Consider the following 21,983-nt stretch of genomic DNA (forward strand, 5'->3'; position numbering starts at 1 on the left):
AGCATATTATCTCTAAAGGTGGTACATTATCTCTGTTTTCAGATGGGCAAATAACATGAGAGGTTTAATGACTTGTTTAGGATTCAGTAATTAGAGAGTAGCAAAATCAATGCTGCTTGTTTTATTGAACCTTCATAGAGATTTAGAAGTAAACGGAATTATATTGTTAAGTTTAATTTTATCATTTTACAAATGGGAAATCAAGGCCCTAGTGCCTTGTAATTTGCAAAGCAGGTTGTCCATTAATACATAAGGATGACTAAGGTGAAATATAATAATATTGATATTACATGAATTCTTATTAATATAGCATATATACCTTAATTTTTAAAAACATGTAGTTTCATTAAAAAGCTTAAAATAAAATGCTTAACTTTCTATTAGCATACTAAAGAATATCCAGCCATGATTCAAAACTAAAGTCTCTATTTCAGTACATGTGGAATAAATGCAAGCCTTGCCTTTTTTTCTTTCCAGCACCGGCTTTGGATGTTGACTGGCAGAGCAACAACACTTTTGCTTCTTGTAGTACAGATATGTGCATTCATGTCTGTAAATTAGGACAAGACAGACCTATTAAAACATTCCAGGGACACACGGTAAGAAACACTTTTCTCTGTTAAAAGTGATTATGATGAACAGGTAACGTTTCAGAGTAAATTTGAAGCTTATGTACTTAAAAGGATAAAGACCTAGTCTATAAAGTGAAAATGTGAATATTTATATTTTTAGAATGAAGTAAATGCTATCAAATGGGACCCAACTGGCAATCTCCTGGCCTCCTGTTCTGATGACATGACTTTGAAGGTAATTCAGCTATGATGAGATAGATGAGAGTTTTGGACTGTGTGGCTACTCTGGCCATTTTAAGAACTTTTAGGATGTTTCTCTCATAGTTTATTGAAGTTTTAAACGTGCAAATACAGGCTTGTTCTTTTTAATAGTTAATCATTGTTTTCTGTATTTTCTGTTTTGATGAAATATATCATAAAATAATTAAGTATAGCAAGAAATATTGCTAAGATGATGGCTATAGGGATAAGATACATTAGTATATTATATTTTGTCTCTACTACTATAAAGGCATGTTATTGTTGTTAAAGTGCCATCCAGTTGGTTCCTGCTCATAGTAACCTTGTATAGGGTTTCTGAAATAACATGAATTATATTGATTGGATTTGCTATGTTATGAGTACATATCACCCTTGTTGGGAATTTGAAGTAGAAGTGAATCACTAGTAGTCAGGTGTGAGTCTGGTTGGCATGCCAGCATCCACATCTTACTTAGCACAGTTTTAATTTTTCCTGGTTACATGAATAAAAGCAAAACTGTTATCTTTCTCTTCCTTAGCATATCAAATACTACTCATAACTGATTGCTATCAAGTAAATTCTGACTTTAAGTGACCGTACAGGGTAGAGTGCAACTGTCCCCATAGGGGACAAGTTTTATAAAAACAAACTATAACAAGGCTATAAATTTTATAAAAACAAACTGCCGCATCTTTCTCCCTTGGAGCAGCTACTGGGTTTCAATTGCCAATGTTTCCATTAGTAGTTGAGTGCTTTAATCATGCATCATTGTAATGCCTGTCCATACTACAAATACCGAACCAAACCAGGCTACTGAGTACATTCCAACTCACAGCAACCCTGTATGGGGCTTCCAAGGCTATAAAGTTTTATGAGAGCTCAAAGACTCATATTTTTCCTGAGGAACAATCTAGTGCTTATCCTATGGCACTGTCAGGCTTTAGAACATTTTGTATTTTAAGACAACCCAACACCTGGAGCGGCACTGTGGGCTAATGCGTCAGACTGCAAAGTCGTTTGAACTGCATTGTTGGTGGTTCAAGCTCACCAGCTGCTTCTTGGAAACTGTACAGTCGCTATGGGTCAGAATTGACCCAACGGTACTTAACAACAAGAACAAGACTAAATAACAAATAAAAGAAGTCTTGAGCCCTTTCCTGCAGCATGCTAACTCCCTAATGAAACTCCATTTGTCTTTGACTTTATAATACCAATGACTTGCAGACATGATGACCTTTACAGTACGATAATCATTTGGAAAAAGTTCTTTTCTCCTTTCCATGAATAAACTAACCTTGGTAATCTTGTGATTTTTTTTTTTTTTTTTTTTAAATTCAACCCCTTAAATACCTATTATTTTTATTCTCAAGTCTGGAATCCCGTGCAAACATTACAAGTAAAAATGCTTTTCGTAATGGTTTAATGCCTGATTTTTCCTTAGATGCACATATATTCATTGGAACAGAGGAAATAGAAGTAGCTAGAGATCCTGGTGTCAAGGATTGGGTTTCAGCGGTACAGAAAAGTCAGGACTAGACATTGTTTAGAGAGCTGTTCTTCATCCTAATAGTAGTAAAAGATCATTCCAAGTTTTAAAACAGAAACTAGATGGGTGGATAATTTGTAATAGAGCCACTTTCTGTGAACAGGAAATATCAAATTGAAGAAGAAGATCATGTTGAATAAGAAGATCATACCTTTTAGCCTTGTAGATGGTGGTGGTAGATAGATCTGAAACTTAGAGGAGAATTCTTAAGTTTGAAATAAAACTTGGATAGTTATTGACAGACACTGATGTGAATGAATTTGTATAGGTAAAAAGTGTAAATGAAAAACAGGAAATGTTTAAAAAACAAAAAAAGATTTAAACAATTACTGGGTCAAGAGAATTGAGATTCCAAAAGAAATGACCAAAATGGAAAGAGTGTAAAGAATATTCAAGTGAAGTGAGGGATGGGAATGGTCTATAGTATCTAAAGACCTTGAAGAGTCAATTGGAATGTGTTGTTTTATTTATAGGAGGTTATAAATATGGAGGCTTGGTATGGCATTGTGGGTTAATGTGCTGGACTACATGTCATTTTGAACCACAAGTTTGGCAATGCATGCTCACAAACCCCTATATAGGGTCACTATGGGTCAGAACTGACTCAATGGCATTTAACAACAATAAATATGTAGAGTTTGGGTGTTGCACTACAGGATATTGCACCAGATCCACCAGCTGCTCCTTGGAAAAATCCTATGTTAGGGTCGCTATGAGTGGGAACTGACTCGAAGGCACTTAACAACAGTAATAACATAATACGTAAAGTACAAATAACATGAAGACTTTGCTTTATTACCTTTCATCAGTTATATTGCAAAGTATGAAATCCAACTGATATTATTTTCCCAGAAATAGTCTTGGTGAAGGCTTCACTTAATTGCGCCAAAAAAAGATACTTAAAAAGCTATATATAGAAGTTATGTTTTCAATTCAGGAAAGGTTTATTCTCTGCCCACCATTTAAACTTTAATTATTATTTCTTTTACTTATGATTTCTTATGTATAAAACATTATTATTAATAAATTCCTATCTATTTTCTACTTTGCACAGATAAGTCTTTCTTTATTCCAAATTGTAAAAGATTCTAAAAGGAATTTATAATGTAGAACTTTAAGAACAGCATGAAAATTAATGCTTGCAATGTTTTAGAATAATTAATCATGGAATTTCTTATATTCTGAAGTTTATACCAAATGAAACTACCAAAAGTAACTTAGGAAAAATAATCTTGACACTACTGTAATTAATTCAGGCTTCAAGACTCACTAGTGAATATTTTAGAAGAGTTTAAAGCTAACATAATTTTTAGACAATGTATCACAATTTTATACAAATATTGAGTTTGACTTTTATCATTATTTTGGTTATACCTCTAGTATTTTAGATGCCAAGATAGTATTTTAAATGTAGACATTGTGTGGAATAATAATATACTGTTTTTTGGTTGGTTGTTTAGATATGGAGTATGAAGCAAGACAATTGTGTCCATGATTTGCAAGCACATAATAAAGAAATTTATACTATCAAATGGAGTCCAACAGGACCAGGAACAAATAATCCAAATGCCAACCTTATGTTAGCAAGGTAATATTTTTGTTTTATGCTTTTTTCTACAGGTCTTCTAAAAATAAAACTTCTGTTAAATATGGGAGAAAGGTAAAGAAAATTCCATGAAATGGGAAGGTATTCTGCAACTTTTAAGCACAGGGTTTTGTCAGTAGTATTTCATGCCCTAAAATTTGTTTTTGAGGGGGTGGGGTGTGATTATATCAAAAATTAAGACTCTAATTTTGACATGCTAAAATAACATCTCTTCAGCATGTTACAAAAATGATAAACTGAAAATTGTGGTCTAAGTTAGAGTTTAAAATTCTGACTCATTGCAGGGGCTTATTGTAAAAGAAAAGGATTACAGTAGATCAACTCTGTTATGTGTAATTCAGGAACTTTGAGATGTTTTTAAGCTGCCTCATCTCCTGTTTAGTTTCTGGTTTCTTAAGAAAGTTAGGAATGCTTTCTTCCTAACAGTTTGATTCTCTTTCTCATAAGGAATTTGGAGGTAGCCATTAGGAGTTAGTCATGGTATGGGGTCTGTGAAAATATTTCGTTACTTATAATTTTTTTCTCTTGCAGTGCATCTTTCGATTCTACTGTTAGGTTATGGGATGTAGACCGAGGGATTTGCATTCACACTTTGACAAAACACCAAGAGCCTGTATACAGTGTAGCTTTCAGTCCTGATGGCAGGTATCTAGCAAGTGGGTCTTTTGACAAATGTGTTCACATCTGGAACACACAGGTATGTCTGCGTTATATAATTGGTTAGATACTCTTCTATTTAGTGGGAAATATTTGCTTGTTTCTTTTGGGTCTCTTATTCCTTTTGAGACAATGATTTAGTTCTCAATTTTAAAATAGTACATTTTTGGGGAATTTACAGGTATGGCAGAAGAGGCTCTGAAACTTGCTTTTTCATGTAGTGTAGCTGAAGGGAATGGAAGAAATATGAAGTAAAAGCTAAACAATGATTTCAAAGGGTGACTCTAGAAAAATAATGAAATGTGCAAAAACCAAAAGGAAAGAATGTGCTTGGCATTTCCTAAGGTAAAAGAGCTGAGGGAAAAAATCCAAACCTTGAGTTGCAATATTGAAGGAAGCATCAAAAGATGGAGGAAAGTGAAATGTATGGGCAAAATATTGAATGACATGGTGGTAGTTGTGTGCCATTGAGTCGATTCCCACTCATAGGGACCCTGTATAGAGTTTCTGAGGCTATAAATCTTTATGGGAATATACAACCACATCTTTCTCCTGCAGAACTGCTGTTGATACAGAGTCTTTCAGGCCCATGAGTTAGCTAGGGGTTGGTGGCAAGGGAAGTGTGGTTGTTCCTTGTTTTATGCCCTCCTAGTATCTCATCAACCAAGCAGTGGTACCCTCTCCTATGCAGACTTAGCTGTGCTTGGGGTCAAGTGATGGGAGTGCCACACATGCTTATGGAGGCATGTGAACCCACCCTGTACTATGCTACAAAAACAGCGTTCACATTACCACACTCTAACCTGAGAACAGAACTTAAAATCATCAGTTCAATGTAAATATGATGACACCACAATGTCTCAGAAAAAACAATTTCAACTTACATGAAGAAACAAGACAGTGCCTCAAGCAAATGTCCAGAATAGAGTGAAAAAATGTGATACCGGAAATTCTATCCAAACTATTTGATAAGGAATTTAAAAGACTGATATTTAGATACTTTCAGTGGGTTGAGAAAAAGATCAAGGAATGCAAAAAGAATGCAGAAACAACTTTACAAGAATTCAGGAAAGATACTACAGGCAGATACTGACAAAAAGAAAAACTTTGAAACCATGCAAAAACAATTAGAGAGCCAGAAAATTACTTCTAAGTATTAAAGAATAGCTAGTACGTTGAAAGAACAAAGAAGTAAAATTGAATCGATGAAAAGTTGAGTTACTGGGTTTGTAATTACTGAATTTGAAGCCAGATCTCATCTGCTAGAGGAACAATAAGCTAAAATAATTAAAAATTGTGAAGAAAGCCTAAAATTCATTTGGGAAGCTATCAATAGGAATCACTTACTGTGTTTAGAATTCCCAAATGGAAAGAGACACCACCCCCACCCCCAAAAAAAACGAGAGAGAAAATGGTCCAAGAATGGTTGGAAGGAAACTTCACTAACATAATGAAAGACAAGATGATAGCTATTCAAGAACTTAAATTCCAAATAGGATACGACCCAAAAGAAAATCAAGTGATATTTTAATTGGACTTTTCAAAACCAAAGACAAGGAAAAAATCCTGAGAACAGTTTAGGGAAAATGAAAAGTTACCTACAAAGGAGAACTAATAAGATGAACCTCTGATTTTTTAATCAGAAACTATGCAGTCAAGACAATGGGATGACATATATAAAATTCTAAAAGAAATATTGCCAACCAAGAATAATATTCCCAGCAAAATTGCCCAGACGTATACAGGGTTGCTAATGAGCCAGAACCGACTCAGTAGCACACAAACAAATAACTACACCACAGTTGTACTTTTTTTTTGAGTCCTAATAACTTCATATGCATGTAAAATCTGGACAGTGAATAAGGAAGACTGTAGAAGAATTGATGCTTTTGAGTGTTGGAGGAGAATATTGAAAGTGCCATGGGCTACCAAAAGAACCAGTAGATCCATTTTGGAAGAAGTGCAGTCAGAGGGCTCCTTGGAGGCCAAGGTGGCCAAACTTTGTCTCTCATACTTTGGACGTATTGTCAGGAGGAACCATTCACTGGAGAGAAGTATATCATGTTTGGTAAGGTGGAGGGTCAGAGAAAAAGAGGACCCCCAATGAGTTGGATTGTACAAGTGGCAACATCGATGGACTCAAGCGTGGCAACAGTAGTGAGGTTGGCCCAGTACCGGGCAGTGTTTCATTCTGCTGTGCATAAGGTTGCTATGAGACGGTGCCGACTCGATGGCAACAACAAGGATAAGGGCTTGATTTGAACCACAAGGCATAAGACATGTCATTCTTAAGTTTGCTTTATGTTTAAAAAGAAAAGAAAGGTATAACTGTGATGGTGATTGTGTGCCATTTAGTGTGTTCTGGCTCACTGTTGTTGCTAAGTGCCGTTGAGTCAATTCTGACTCACAGTGGCTATGTATAGGGTTTCTAAGAAGCTGTTAGTGAGTTAGAACTGCCGACTTTGTAGTTAGAAGTCCATTGCTTATTCTACATTGCCATGCAGGGACTCCTATGTTATGTTGAGTCCTGGTGTTGTGCTGAAGGGGATAAACACTGTACCACAAGTTTGGTTTGAATTGCAAGGTCAGCTATTCAAACTCAACAGTCAATTCTTGGAAACCCTATACAGGGATGCCATGAGTTGGAAAGGGCTCGATGATAGTAACAGCAACATACTGTGTTAATTTCTTTTATAACTAACCCCCTAGCTTAATGACTACTTAGTAAATAAGGGGTAATTTCCTAGAGTTGTCTTTAATAGTTTGTTATACTTCCTCTTTAGCATGGTTTTTCAAAGAAATTCTGGATTTTGTTTTGCTGTTTGTTGGTCTAAGTCATCCTTCAATAACAACAGTAACAACAAAATTTTATTCCATATTTTGTATTGCATATTTGTTTATAGTTATTATTAACTATGTAAAAAAGGTTAAAGATAGCTTAGCAACATTGATGAAACTGTGTGTGTATGTAGGTGATCTGTTGAGAGCAGGCTATTGGTTTCCAGCATTTTAGAATTTATGTTTATATTGGTATTGTAGCACAGTCAACTCTGATTGCCTGAAATAAAACCATGTAATGTCTTTACCTTAGTATTTAAATTTATGACATATATTATCATTTTTGTGATTCTGTTTGTTCTTTTTTTGTTTGTTGTTATTGTTGTTGTTTTTAGACAGGTGCTCTAGTTCACAGCTATAGGGGAACAGGTGGAATTTTCGAAGTTTGTTGGAATGCAGCAGGAGACAAAGTTGGAGCCAGTGCATCAGATGGTTCAGTAAGTATAGTAAGATGTTTCCAGAAGGGATGTTGATAGGGGTAGGCACACATGAGAAATGGGGCTTAATGTGATTCTGACTACAAAAGGAAACAAAAGTACTCTTTTAAAGATACGATATTGATCTTATCTTTTCCCCTGAAGGTGTCATACTCTTTTCATACATTGCATTCAAAGAATGTAAACAAGATTTACCCAAAAGAGAGTATTCATAATCAAGAAATAGGTGTGTTTTTTAAAATTAAATTTTGTTAATGAAATTAGCACTGAGAGAATTAATAGTAATTTGCATTTTTAATACCATTTCTACCTTCCCTTCCCTAAAGAATTGTCTTGTTGGTTCAAGGGGAGGAGAATAGAGAGGCAGATGATTCTCCAACTTTTTATAGAACATAGCTTCCAAAGCTCGAAAAGCAGAGCAAAGATAGTAGGCATATAGTCACTAGCTGTTTAGTGAAACTATAGTTTTATTTGAACTCCTGGTGTGGTGCTGTAGAATCAGCACTGGACTCTGAACCACAGGTTGGCTGTTCAAACCCACCAGCTGCTCCTCAGAAAACCCTACACAGGGTTGCTGAGTCGAAACCAACTCAACGGCACTTACAACACATAGTTTAACATAATCAGTACTATTTTTCCATTAGGGTTTGGGAGATAGGAGATGGTTTATTTTGAGCACGTATTTTCTACTTCTTAGCAGAGAGTGTTGTTGTTAAGTGCCATTGAGTCGGTTTCGACCCATAGCAGCCCTGTATAGTGTTTCTGAGGCTGTAAATCTTTACGGGAGCAGAAAGCCTCATCTTTCTCCCACAGAGCGGCTGGGAGTTTCGAATGCTGATCTTAAGACTTGCAGCCCGATTCGTAACCACTACGCTACCAGAGCTCCTTCAGAAAGTACTCCCTAAAAATTTTAACTATTTTGTTTTTATTTAAAATTTTTTCCCCTATGGTGTTAGCTCATTGTTGTTTCCTTTGTAACTTAAGTATTACATCTGATTTCTTTGGTTAGTGCCTATTTCCATGATTACTGTTGCATTACTGGTTTTGTGAACTTGAAAATGTGCAGCAGATTGTAAGTTCTACTATAGATGAACTAAAATGATATACAGTGATTAAACTAAAATGATATAAAATGTACAATAAACTTCTGAATTCATTGGTTGATTAATTTCTTACAGGTTTGTGTATTAGACCTTCGGAAATAGCGCTACTAGTTGGAAGCCATGGACCGACTATGAATGTGTACATAGCCAAAATGACTGTCCTTGACCCATGTACTGCTATAGTCCCACTTGAACCATGGCCAGTCCACTACAGCCAAACCTAAAAGAAAAATTGTAGATAAACACAATTGCACCCTGAAGATGACAGTTTTTGTCACAGCTTGTGAATTCTGTTCACCAAGTGCTGGAATCTAATCTGCTGTGCCCCCAAAATAGCATTTAGAAGTTTTGGATATGAAAAACAGAAGAGAAAAGAAAATATACCTTATAAAAGCAGATCATACATGTACCAGTTTTTGGATACTAATGACAGCTTTATTTCTCCCCTTTGAATCAGCAGACACCATGGATTATATTCTTTTTCCCCCCTTCAGTAAGCAGTTTGTATGTACAGAGAAAATGGACTTACAAAAACTTGCAGCAGTAGTTTGTTCTTGCTTTTAAACTTTGTTTTTGATTTAGTTAATGGGTGCATGAAGTAAGGGAGTGAATCAGTTTCTTGTTTATATTTTTTTCACCTTTTAAACAAACAAAAAAAATTCTTAAAAAATATTTTAATGCATTCTTTTAAAGAGGTAGATGTTTGGTACATTTTATGGCTCCCAGAGCATATATTCAATTGGTGCATGTTGTGGGAAAGGGGAGTTGGAAATTACATAAAAGTATATGACGTTGGTCATGTCGTTCTATAAGACACATCAGTAAAAGGGTATTATGCTCTGGTTTTTTGGTGATGTGGCTGAAATGCAATAGTTTCTTTTTTGGGGACATATTTCTGCCAATTCAAGACTAGAAGGGCACAAAATGTTTTGTTTGTTTGTTTTTTTAAAAAAAAAAATACCATATTGAAGATGCATAAAAAAAAAAAAAAATTCTTCTGATGTCTTGTAGCCATAACTAAATTATGGTTAAAATGTGCACTATTGTGAAAAGGAGCAAAGTAGATTTGGGTTGTTGTTTTTTTGTTGTTGTTTGTTTGTTTGTTTTGCTTTGTTTTTTTAAGAGATTAAAATGTTTCTGGATAAGGAATAGCTTCTCAAAGTGCCCATCACTAACTGTAGAAGCTTAATATATAATGTAACCAAACTCCAGTATTAAAAATCTCTCGTTATTTTTCTTTATACAAGCAAGATAACGGCATATAACACTGCCATTACATGGCAAAATGTTTGCTACCTTAGTATATATAAAAAAAAATCTTTAAAACAAAAGACTTGCTCCAAGGTGTTTTTAAATAGCAATGCTTCAGAATTTTTTAAAGTATAATTGCACTAACCTCCCTGCTGCTCTGGTTCTGCATTTGTGTTACTTGTGACTATGTAATTTCACATATAGATAGGTTTAAGCTGCTATTTTTTTTTTCATTAATCACTACTATATCATGTCTTTTAATCTGTTTTTAATATCAAGTATTTTCCTAAAAACAGTCATCAAATCAAGTCTCCTCTTGTGCTCATGCAGCTAAAACTAAAATATACAAATGACAGCATGAAGCCATGTTTATATGTGTGATTAACAGGGCTTCATGATTAACATAAGAATCCAGGAGTGTTCCATTTTGAAGAGAATCGTTGTCAAACTTATATTGGTTAAGAATCGCTTATTATTGAGCTTAGCAAATTTATAACACTATTTCTGTTACTAATTAATTTGAGGCCTTTACTTCTAAAAATTTAACCTGTGTTTTAAGTTGAAATAGAAACTGATTTTTGACCCAAGTAATGCAGCTTTGATCTCCAGCATTTGTTGTTTTTGCTATTTTTACAAAACAGCGTTGATTGAAGCAAGTCTTGGTTTTACTAAGGTAGTGTAGCATTTGCTATTGGTAAAGAGAGTAAATACACTTAATTTCACAATATATTGTTAAATGTACCCCAATTGTTGTTAGTGGGGACTATGATACTGTAATAATATTTTTTAAAATTTACATCCAGAGAGGCAGTCATTCATGATGGTTTTGTGCCAGCTGTTTTTAGGGTTTTGGAACACATTATAGATATTTAGAACTATTACCCTGTGACTTATGTAGGAAACCTAATATGCTGAGTATCTGGCACTTGAAATCCTGCTTTTATTGCTGGAGGTCCACATCTGTGAATGACCTCTGTTGTTGTTTAAAAAAATAAATAAAATAAAAAAAATCTGTGCAATAATTTTTAAATGTGCTCCCAGGAATAGACGCAAATGTTTTGACTATGTTTAAGCTGCATTTTCCTTTAGTGATGCATTTGTCAATTGCACTGAATTTAAATCTGAAAGTCAGAGGTGATTATTGATAGTACTTTTGTATTTTGGTATGGGCAGTTTATTCATTTGCATACAGTTAGTGATTATTTCCCCCCCAGACAATTAAAAGATAGTCAAGAAATTCTGCAGTATAGCTGCCAAAATAGCTGCATTTTTATGGTATTGTCATATTTTCTGTTTGTTTTTTTTTTTGTTTTGTTTTGTTTTTTTTCTTTTTAATCTTTAGCTATTTTACTTAGGCATAGTAGCCACGTAGGACATATAAAAGATTATAAATACAGAGCTTTATTATTCTTGGGTCTTTTAAGCATGAACTTATCTGAAAGGTATCCATTTTGTAGGCTTGGGTTCTTTATGAGCATACGATTATTTATTTATTTTTGCTGCTGTTCTCAACATCATCATTGCCTGCTGATGTGCCACGATGCTGCTCCAATAGACAAAAATAAGGTTGTCTCTAATCTGAGCAGTAACATATGATTGCAAGAGACCAAGTTTCACAGCCTGTAAAGTTCTATAGTTGAGGTTCTTGCTCAATTTTCCTTCTATTAGTTTTTTCCCCTTAGAACTTATTTTTGAAGATCACTTAAATCCAGTAGTTTTTTTCCTATGATGCTCATTATATATCATTGTTGTATAAGCTACTGTAATAAAGGAATCTTGTTATATGTAAGAATAGAAAGGAAAACTTGAATACTAATTGATTAAAATAGAATAAAGAAAGACATCTGTCACTCTTAAACATCATATAGGAATAATTTTGTGTTTCCCCATGTAGTTAATCCTAAAAATTCTTATAATTTGTTCCAATTCCCATTTTGTGGATCAGGTACCATCACTGACTTTCAAATGACTTTTTAAAGTGGTAACTTTTCATTTCCTAATAGGTGTTAGAGTGTATCTAATTGTGTTTAATTATTCTCTAGGTAAGTAAGTAATAGGATTAAAACACTTTATTCAGATACTGAAAGTGCCTCCTTTTTGTGGTGTAAAAAAAAAAAAAAACAAATTATGGTGCAAAAAGTAATCATTAGATGGAATTACATGAAGGTTTTTTGCTTTTTGGCATGTAAAAATGTCAAGAGAAAGGCCAAAGATTTGTACTTTTTCACTTATAAAGCACTCCTTTTTTTCTTAAATGTCTTTCTGTCAAATTAGATTTAATGAGAGAGTACTATTTTTAAGGAGCTGTTTATGTAGAATGATTTTAAGAGTAATGTAAACTATTGAGTAGAGACCTAAAGAGGAGTATGCTTTTGTTTGTTTTTGTTGCTCTTAAAAGGAATTGCAAATGACCATCCTTATGTGAGCAAAATGACAAGTTTTACTAGAAAAGCAGAAAAATAAATTTCAAATGCAATGCTATTTACTCGCTTTATAACTTTCATTTTCTTTAAGCACATACTACATTTCTACAGTACCTATGTTTCTTCTTGCATGCTAAGGAAGGTACTTTCATATGGTGAATTACTGTTGACAGTTTCTGCAAAAGTCCTATTTTGAGTGGACCAACATTGTGGCATGGCAGCAAATGCCAACTTTTTGGGGAACAGCAGCAAATCTACAAGAGACCCTAGTTTTTTGATGGTCCCCACCCCTCTCTCTTGAATCCGCAGGGATGGAAGGGGGAGGGTAGGGAAATTATGAATTACTCCTTCTGGTAGTAGCTCTGAAGTGTCACATTCAATATCAAATGTTTTTAACATGATTCTAGTTAAATGTAGACAAGAGAAGAAAAAGAGGAAGTGTTCACTTTTGTAATACACTGATTTAGAAATTTGATGTCTTATACTAGTAGTTCTGAGGTATTAGTAGCATTCTTTATTTCTGCCTTTATGTTGACAGTGTTGAAGCAGGGTGAATTACTAGGGCATACTTTTTTTTTTTCTCCCTAGTAAGCCGTTTCATGTTTTTTTTTTTTGGAATTTCTGGATAAGTTCAGGAAAACATTCTGCATGTTGTACCTAGTCTGATGTACTTATGCATCTCATTAAAAACAAAAACCTACAGACTGCATTTTGTAGCTCTGTACTCCCTGAATACAGAAGTAATTTTCTTCTTTCCTGACTTTGACATTGTAGCTCTCATGTTTCAATTTTGGTTTTTACAAATCCTTTGGGTCTAATTCTGTGAGCCTACCTATAGCACTGGATTAAAATGTCTGCATCATTTCTTTAGTTATCCAGTTAACTTTAAAACTGTTGTAAAAGTGTAAACCAGCCCATGACAGTTTTTGTACATGTTAAAGAACTTTTATTGTTCAGTTTTCATGATTATTGTGTAAGGAAGACTGATATAGTTGTTCTATGCTGTCCTGGACCATGTTAATTACACTTAATGATGTTTTTGGTTCCATATCACAATGATTTGTCCCCAATTGACCCTTTTATCCTTTTTAGGCACATTTTTTTGTTGTTATTGTTGCAGTTTCCCTTGCATTGTATTGCTTTGACAACTGTAATTTGAATCAGATCTGAAAGAGGTCCAGAATAAAATATATTTTGATATTATGTTGGCTGTGTACATATATAAAACTTTTGATATATATGTAGTTTGCATAGAATCTATATTGGTCAGATAAAGAGCGGTTTGCTGTTTCTTGTTTAATTCCTTTTATTCCTCCAGTGTTCTAATGTAGAATAAACTTTGTTGCTCTGATTTAGCCTTATAACATACAACACTTCTATTCTCTACCATAGCGGGGCTAACAATAATAACAGCTGCTGCCAGGACCCAAACTACTGTTTTCATACACTTAATTGTCCTCCAAAATATGTAACTTTGAAGTAACACTGGCGTTTTTTTTCCCCCTAGTAAGCTTAAAGTAAGATGCATTCTTTAAAGTAAGCACATAGATAAAATTAAAATTTCTGCTATTTTATTACTTCTTGCAGGAGATAAGAAATTTCAAAACAATGGGATTATTTGCTGTTTTTATATAAAAAAATAGAGTATATAATGGATACTAGTTGCTTCTTAATTATTTTATAATGTCAGTATTGTACTTAAAGGATGTATCATTCCACATAAACTAAAAGAGACCTCAGATCCATTTGTTTGTTTAGCTTGCAGTTGAGCACAAAACAGTATATACATGTTTTTGGAAATTTTTTAGGGCCAGGAAGGTCAGCATCCTTAATGCCATGTTTTTCTTAGCAGTTCGAAACTACGGAGAAAGATGAGGCGTTCTGCTCCCATAAAGATTTACAGCCTTGGAAACCCTGTACAGGGTCACTATGAGTCGGAACCTACTCCATGGCACATAACAACAACAACTCAATTATAGTACAAAGCTTATGTAAAATTAGGCATCTTTAATTTTTAATTAATCTCAACCCCTTTGACTGCTAGAGATTTTTTTGTAGAGTAATTGAGCTTATCTTGGGTTTTCTTTTTTAAAACAAAAACAAAAACAAAAAAACACTTGAATTCTCAAGGTCTTTTCACTGTCATAGCAGAATGCACATTCCCATTGCTCTTAAATTGATTCCTACTCATAGTGACCCTCTGTTGTTTTGTAAAGTGTTCTTAAATCGGTTCTGACTCAGTGACTCAGTTTAGGGTTTCCAAGGAATTGCCACTAAGTTTGAACCACTGACCTTGTTTATCTTACTAGTGTTACAACAGGACTCCTGTAAGACAAGGTAGAACTGCTCCTTACAGTTTCTGAGACTGCAAATCTTTACGGACGCAGATAGCCTCATCTTTCTTCTGCAGAGCAGTTAGTGGGTTCAAATCAATGATCTTCTGGTTAGCAACCCAAGGCATAAACTACTGTGCCACCAGGTTTCCTAATACAGATAACCTTGTAACTATTACTGGGTGATAAGCTGCTGTAATTGCCAAAATTTCTGACAGACATTTATTTTCAAAGGTTACTATTTATTGCATGGCATAGATTATTCTACATTTTATATTTTAACAGATTAAGTAGAATTCATGTAGGTTTGAAGTAAAACAAGTCAATGTGTACAAGCAACGAAAGGATTTCAAATTTTTTAGCAATAATACTTTATAATCAGATTGTTTACTTACTATTATAGTAGACATTTGAATTGAAGTTTATTGCTTTCCCAACATAGTCATCTGCAAACTACAGTGTAGGAAAACCTTGTAGACAGTAGTTTTATGGTGCTTTTCTCTGCTTTGTGAAGATCTAACCAGCAATGGACTGTTAACCCGATGCAACTTTTACTGCATGGGTTTTGTTTGTTTTAAATGTCATATTTCAATTCTTACTTGTCCTAACTTGTAATAGTTTTTAACATTAAAAAATTTTTAGGAGTTCCTTGTAATTTTTAAAAATAATTTAAAACATATTAAACACAAAGTCTTCAGTAAAGTACAGAAGACAGTTATTAATGTTTCTTGGTTGTTGGGTTTTATAACTGGGTAGGAAGTTTGCACTTCTTACAAGAACAAGAACCAGTGGAATGGAAGATACCCAGTAAAAGATCACAGCTGTTTTAAAAAAAATATTTCCAACATGCAAATTTATTTTCAGAGTGGGCTTGCTTAGGGGAGATTCTGTGCTGCCAACAAAAGTTGGGTGACCACCAAGCAGGATGACTAAAGGATCTCAATTATTGAAGGGGTGACTGAAATTATCTCTTTAAGCCCTATGTTAAAAATCCTCTTTAAGTCCACAGTTACATTGACTGTGGCCTGAGGGGCTGACATTAGAAAATAGCAGCTTCCAGAAAATGTAGAGGATTTTGAGAATCTACACATTGCCTTCAAAACAGCAGTTGTAAAATCTGTAATACCACCTTTTTCCACATAAGCTTCCCTCAGTTTCATCTACAGTCAGTTACAGAAGAATTACCTGATTTTCTAGCTTGAGTCCTGACAAGTAGAAAGAGGAAAGAGGCCAAGAAACAGCTAACGTTTTAGCAGAAACAGAACTGTGCATTTGGGATGGATAGCATAATGGCCTATGTTGTTGTTGTTATGTGCCGTGGAGTCGGTTCTGACTCATAGCAACCCTGTGCAGGTTTTCCGAGGCTGTAAATCTTTACGGGAGCAGAAAGCCTCATCTTTCTCACGCGGAACAGCTGATAGTTTTGAACTGCTGACCTTGCGGTTCCCAGCCCGATTTGTAACCACTACACTACCAGAGCTCCTTAGTCAACAAATAATTAAAATAAAAGGTCGTATAAAATATAGGTACTCAGTTTATTTTAAAAATACATCTGAATTGGTCGAAATATTTAGCAAGTGGGACAAAATGATTTGAAGTTAGACATTGATGACTGAATTCAAGGTAAGTAAATTTTACTGTTTAAACATTGTGTTTTTCAACCTGGACTTGTGTTTGTTATTAGGATATTTTTATTTTATTCATAAATGAAATAAATGTCCCTTGAGCTACTGTCTGTTATTTTTATATCAGCTGTTTGGTTTTGTGCCATAGATGGACGGGGTGGGAAGTGTCTTCTTTCATGTTAATTATAAAGCACATCTGCTTATAAAGAAATTTAAAATAACAAGGTTATATATATAAAAAAATCACACCTCCCATTTCCAAACTCCCAATCCACTGTTGTGGCAAGGTGGGGTGGATTAAAGCAATCCATTGTTGTGTCACGGTGGGATGTGTTAAAGCACTTGATTGCAAGGTCAGTTTGAACCACAACATTGACGGATTAAACTCACCAATCGCGCTCCCTGGAAACCCTATACAGATTTACTATGATTCAGAACCAACTCCACAGCACTAACTGTTAACAGTATGTGTCCTTCCAAACATTTTCAGTGCATACATGAAAAAGGCAGAGACTGAAGAGATGGTAATGTTCACTGATTTCAGAAGCACACCTTTTCACAAAAATCGTCCTGGACTTTTTTTCAGTCAATATAGGCGTACTTCTCCGGATAACTGTAGATAAAAGTGTACTGCCCGGGTGAAGAGCAGAGATTTTTCATGACTGTCTGGGCTAAATCCTAACTATACCTCATACCGATGTGCCATCACATCCGTTCTGACTCATAGCAACCCGATATAGGGTTACAGAGCAGCAGCTGGTAAGCAGCGGTTCAAACGGACTTTGCAGTCCAGCACATTAACCCACACTGCCACATGTTTTTAAGTGCCATGGAGTTGATTCCGACCCATAGCGACCCTGTATAGGGTTTCCAAGGAGCAGCTGGTGAGCTTGAACCACTGACATTACAGTTGAAGCAACTTTGCAGTCTAATGCATTAGCCCACAGCGCCATACCAGGACATAGTAAGTGGTAATTAAAGGAGTTTGCGCGTATCTGTAAAATGAGGATGTTGTTGTTGAGTGCCATCGAGTCGGGTCCGACCCATAGCGACCCTGTACAGGGTTTCCGAGGGTGTAAATCTTTACGGGAGTAGAAAGCCTCATCTTTCTCCCGCGGAGCGGCTGGTAGTTTCGAACCGCTAACCTTAAGGTTCGCAGTCAGATTCGTAACCACTACGCTACCAGAGCAAGCTCATAACTCCAAGTGCTTTTAACTTGGAGCCCTGGTGTGGCACTGTGGGTTAGTGCGCCAGACTGCAAAGCCATTTGGACTGCAAGGTCCGTGGTTCAAACTCACCAGCTGCTCTTTGGAAACCCTATACTACAGGGTCGCTATGAATCCGAATCTACCCGACTGCACTTAACAACAAAACCTTGAGAGTACTTGTCGAAGTACTGGTGTGGCGCTGTTGGATAAAGCTCTGGACTCACCAACCGCTCTTGGAAACCCTACGCAGGGTCGCTCTAAATCAAAACTTACACCAAGGCACTTAACAACAACAATAAATGCCTTCCAGCCAGTTTTGACTGATAACGGTTCAAACCAACCTTGTCGCGTGCTTATCCTACACCAGGAAGGTGAAGTGCTGTTGAGTCAATTCTGACTCAACATCCTTGTCTAGGGTTTCCAAGGAGCAGCTAGTGACTTTGAACCACTGACCTTGTAATCCAGTGCTTAGCCTACAGCACCACACTACAACTCTGATATGCATTATAATGGGCTAAATTATAAAATACACTATGGTTTTTTAAATAATGGTGGCAGTGCGTTATATAGTGCCTGATTTTATAAAGTACTTTGTTAACCGTTTTTCTTAAAAAGCCACACTCGTATTTCATAATTTAGCCCCTTGGTGTGGCTCTGTGGGTTAATGGGCTGGACTGCAAAGCCAGTTTGAACCACAAGGTTGGTTCAACCTAGTCAGTCGCTTATCGGAAACCCTGGGCAAGGTCGCTATGGGTCAGAACAGACTCAACGGCACTTAACAATGTATATTAGAGTTCTGGTGTGATGTAGGATAGACACTGGACTGCTAAACTCAAGGTTGGCGGCTCAAACCCCCAGCTGGACCGTATAGGGACCCTATAGGACCGAGTAGAACTGCTCCTTACCGTTTCCCAAGCTAAAGACAGCCTCCTCTTTCTAGGCTGTTGTTGTTGTTAAGTGCCGTCGAGTCGGTTTCGACCCATAGCGACCCTGAACAGGGTTTCCGAGGCTGTAAATCTTTACGGGAGCAGATCGCCTCTTTCTCCCGCGGAGCAGCTGGTAGTTTCGAACTGCGGGCCTTGCGGTTCGCAGCCCCGATTCGTAACCACTATGCTACCAGAGTGGATCCAAAATGCTTGCCTTGCAATGCGTAGCCTCTGTTCTAGTTGTTAAGTGCCGACGAGTCGGTTCCGACCCAGAGCGACCCTGTATAGGGTTTCCAAGAAGACGCTGGTGAGCTTGAACCGCCCATACTGACCCTGTATAGGGTTTCCAAGGAGATGTAACTACAAGAATGTTTAATGTCATGGTAATACTACAGGTATGGTGCCGTGGGTTAACACTCTAGACTGCAAAATTGGTTTGAACTACTAGATCAGCAGTTCAAGCTCCTTGGAAACCCTGTAAAGTGTCGCTATGTGTCGGAACCGACTAGATGGCATTTAGCAAAGTTGCTTGAAGCCAAATTATTAATACATGGACTACAACAGTAGCATTCATTTACTAAGACTTTGTAGTGTGACGCTGTAGAATGAGCCCTGGATCACGAGGTCGGTTTGAACAAAAAGGTCAGTGGTTCAAACTCACCAGTCACTCCTCAGAAACCCTGTACAGGGTCAGTATGAGTTGGAACCTACTGGAGATCATTTAATGGACTCCTGGTGTGGCGTTGGAGGATCAGCACTGGACTGCTAACCACAAGCTCACCAGCCGCTTCTTGGAAACCCTATACAGGGTCACTATGGGTTGGAATCGACTCGACGACCCTTAACAACAATGGAGTCCTGGTGTGGCATTCTGTTTGAAGTGCAGCATCTGGTGGTTCAAACTCACCAGCCACTCCTCAGAAACCCTATACAGGGTTGCTATAAGTCGGAACTACTTCAAGTCACTCAAGAACAATGGCAATTTTGTCATTCTCTAGAGTCTCAAATTGCATTTCAATTTGTGTGTGTGTGTTTTAGGGGAAGAATGTCCGAAGGAACAGAATCAGTGCTATAGGGAGTATATGGTGTCACAATGACAAAATTCTAGTTTGACAGCCCTTGAAGGATGAGCTGGTGCATTGTAATGGGGAAAACTCTGCACAACTTTCTAGGCCTTTTTTTCACTGATGCAGTTGTAAATTTTCTCAAAACTTCTAACCATCACGTTTGTCCTGTGAGCTAAACTTTCTGCCTTGAACTGGCCCAGAAAATCCCCTCAGAAACCACTAGTTTGATTGGATTTTTTTGGAAGGTACTCTAAGAAGATTAAGACATTTGTACTATGGAAAGAACTCTTTGCAACCATCAGAGACATGTTTAAACACTTTATTTGGAATAATACTGTGCAACTGCATTTAACAATAGATTAACTGGAACCCTAGTTGCAACACTTTTTGACTTGCCCTCATACTTAGAATTCCCTAAGTGCTGCAATAAAGGGAACTACACATAGAAATTGTTGTTTTTCTAAGTAAAAATGTGTTTGTTGTTAGTGCCATCAAATTGATTCTGAGACTCATAACCATCCTTCCTGTATAGAATTTTCAAGGTTTTAAAATCTCTGTGGGAGCAGAAAGTCTTTCTCCTGTGTAGTGACTGGTGGGCAGTTTGCAGTCCGGTGCTTATACTATGCAACCACACTTCCAACACTGTGTACTATATTTACAAATGGCAAGGGGTACCTAATAGTTTACTAGACTGGCTCCTTACATCAGGAGAGCTCTGTAAGCTCTCCGTGTTACAGGGCACCCAACATGCCTCTCTTTGATTTACAGTACACTTGTAATTGGTTTTGTCTGCCTTCTAGTGGTTACTTTTGTAATTTTAAGTAATATCTATACTTGAATTTACTACTTGAAACAATGCACACTGATTCCTGACCATGAAAGGCAAAGAAATCAAACAATTTATCCTTCCTCTCCTGAAGAGTTTTGCTATGATTTTTATTTGTTACAGATAAAGGGCATGATTTTGTTGTACCACTATTACAACAGCAACTCAGAAATGTTGGAATCTCAGGATGATTGCTAATTTCTCTTGGGTTTACAGCAGGCATCAACACAGTATCACAAAAATTAAATGTATTTTTATGACTCACCCTTAAGTAATTTTTGACTCACCCTTGTACATGCAAGAAAGAGTACATAGATCAAAGTGTTTCTTAACTGTAAAAGCTACTGTTACTATTAGGTCCTAATGAATCAGACTAAACCAAACCAATCCCTTTGCCTTGGAATTGAGTCAGCAATCCTGTAGAGCATAGTAGAATTACCCCCATAGACTTGTAAATGTTTACAGAAGCAGATTGCCACATTTTTCTCAAGAGTGGTTGAAGGGTTAGCAACTGAGCCGAACCACTGTGTCACCCAGACTCCTTAATCAGAAGCAGAAATTTAATAAGATCTCCCAGGGAAATGAACACAAAGATTGATAAGAAGTAGTTAAGGGTTCAAGTCAAAATAGGGGATTTTAAACTACTTCTTCCTCACTCACCCTGAATTATGAGACTAGCAACAGATAATAAGATTATAATATGCATTTGTTTGCAAGAGTAATGGAGAGGAGAGGAAGATGAGAAAGGTGGAAATTACTGCTTACTAATTAAGTGGAAAATGCACAAGAGAATTTGTAAATTGTTTTAAAGATTAAGTCACACTCTGCCATGCTGAAACGAGAAACCCAAGAGAGAAGGGGGTTCTGAGAAAACAATCCTGCACTCAGGTCCTTACTAATATTCACATTAACTGGGTGATCTTGGGTCATTTAACCCTTTCTCTGTGACTTTTTTTGTAACAAGAAATAATAATTGGTTCAGGATGTGAGAGGTAAGTGAGATGATTCATAGATGCTTTTCTACAGTGCCCAGCACATAGTAAGAGATTGACTATATGCCAAAACCAATTGTCATGGCGTCAGTTCTGATTCCTGGCAAGGCCCTTTGTGTCAGAGTAGACCTGAGCTCCATAGGGTTTTCAATGTCTGATTTTAGGGAAGTAGCTTACCAGGACAACTGAGGCATCTCTGGGTGGACTCCAACCCCCAAGTTGTTTTTTTGTTTTGTTTTGTTTTTTGTTTTTAATTTAAGGTTTTTACTGTGGATTGAGTGAAAGTTTACAGGGCATAGCATTAGTTTTACATTCAACAAATCATAGCTTAG

General features: G+C 36.3%; 1 protein-coding gene across 2 annotated transcripts in view; it reads left to right on the plus strand.

Moving 5' to 3' along the window:
• TBL1XR1 (transducin (beta)-like 1 X-linked receptor 1) overlaps positions 1–9,176 on the plus strand; it is a 191,435-nt gene extending 182,259 nt beyond the window's left edge. Inside the window, exons 10-15 of one of the 2 annotated variants that reach the window (XM_006867709.1) lie at positions 478–599; positions 733–807; positions 3,820–3,947; positions 4,497–4,662; positions 7,796–7,897; positions 9,076–9,124. In XM_006867709.1, coding sequence (XP_006867771.1) covers positions 478–599; positions 733–807; positions 3,820–3,947; positions 4,497–4,662; positions 7,796–7,897; positions 9,076–9,102 — 620 coding nt within the window. In that variant the 3' untranslated portion in view covers positions 9,103–9,124. Of the gene's footprint in view, positions 1–477; positions 600–732; positions 808–3,819; positions 3,948–4,496; positions 4,663–7,795; positions 7,898–9,075 lie in introns of both variants that reach the window. The other variant, XM_006867708.1, reaches the window with a different exon arrangement.
• The last annotated feature ends 12,807 nt before the right edge of the window (positions 9,177–21,983 follow it).

Source organism: Chrysochloris asiatica, unplaced genomic scaffold, assembly GCF_000296735.1.
Source record: "Chrysochloris asiatica unplaced genomic scaffold, ChrAsi1.0 scaffold00108, whole genome shotgun sequence".
Lineage (NCBI taxonomy): Eukaryota > Metazoa > Chordata > Mammalia > Afrosoricida > Chrysochloridae > Chrysochloris > Chrysochloris asiatica.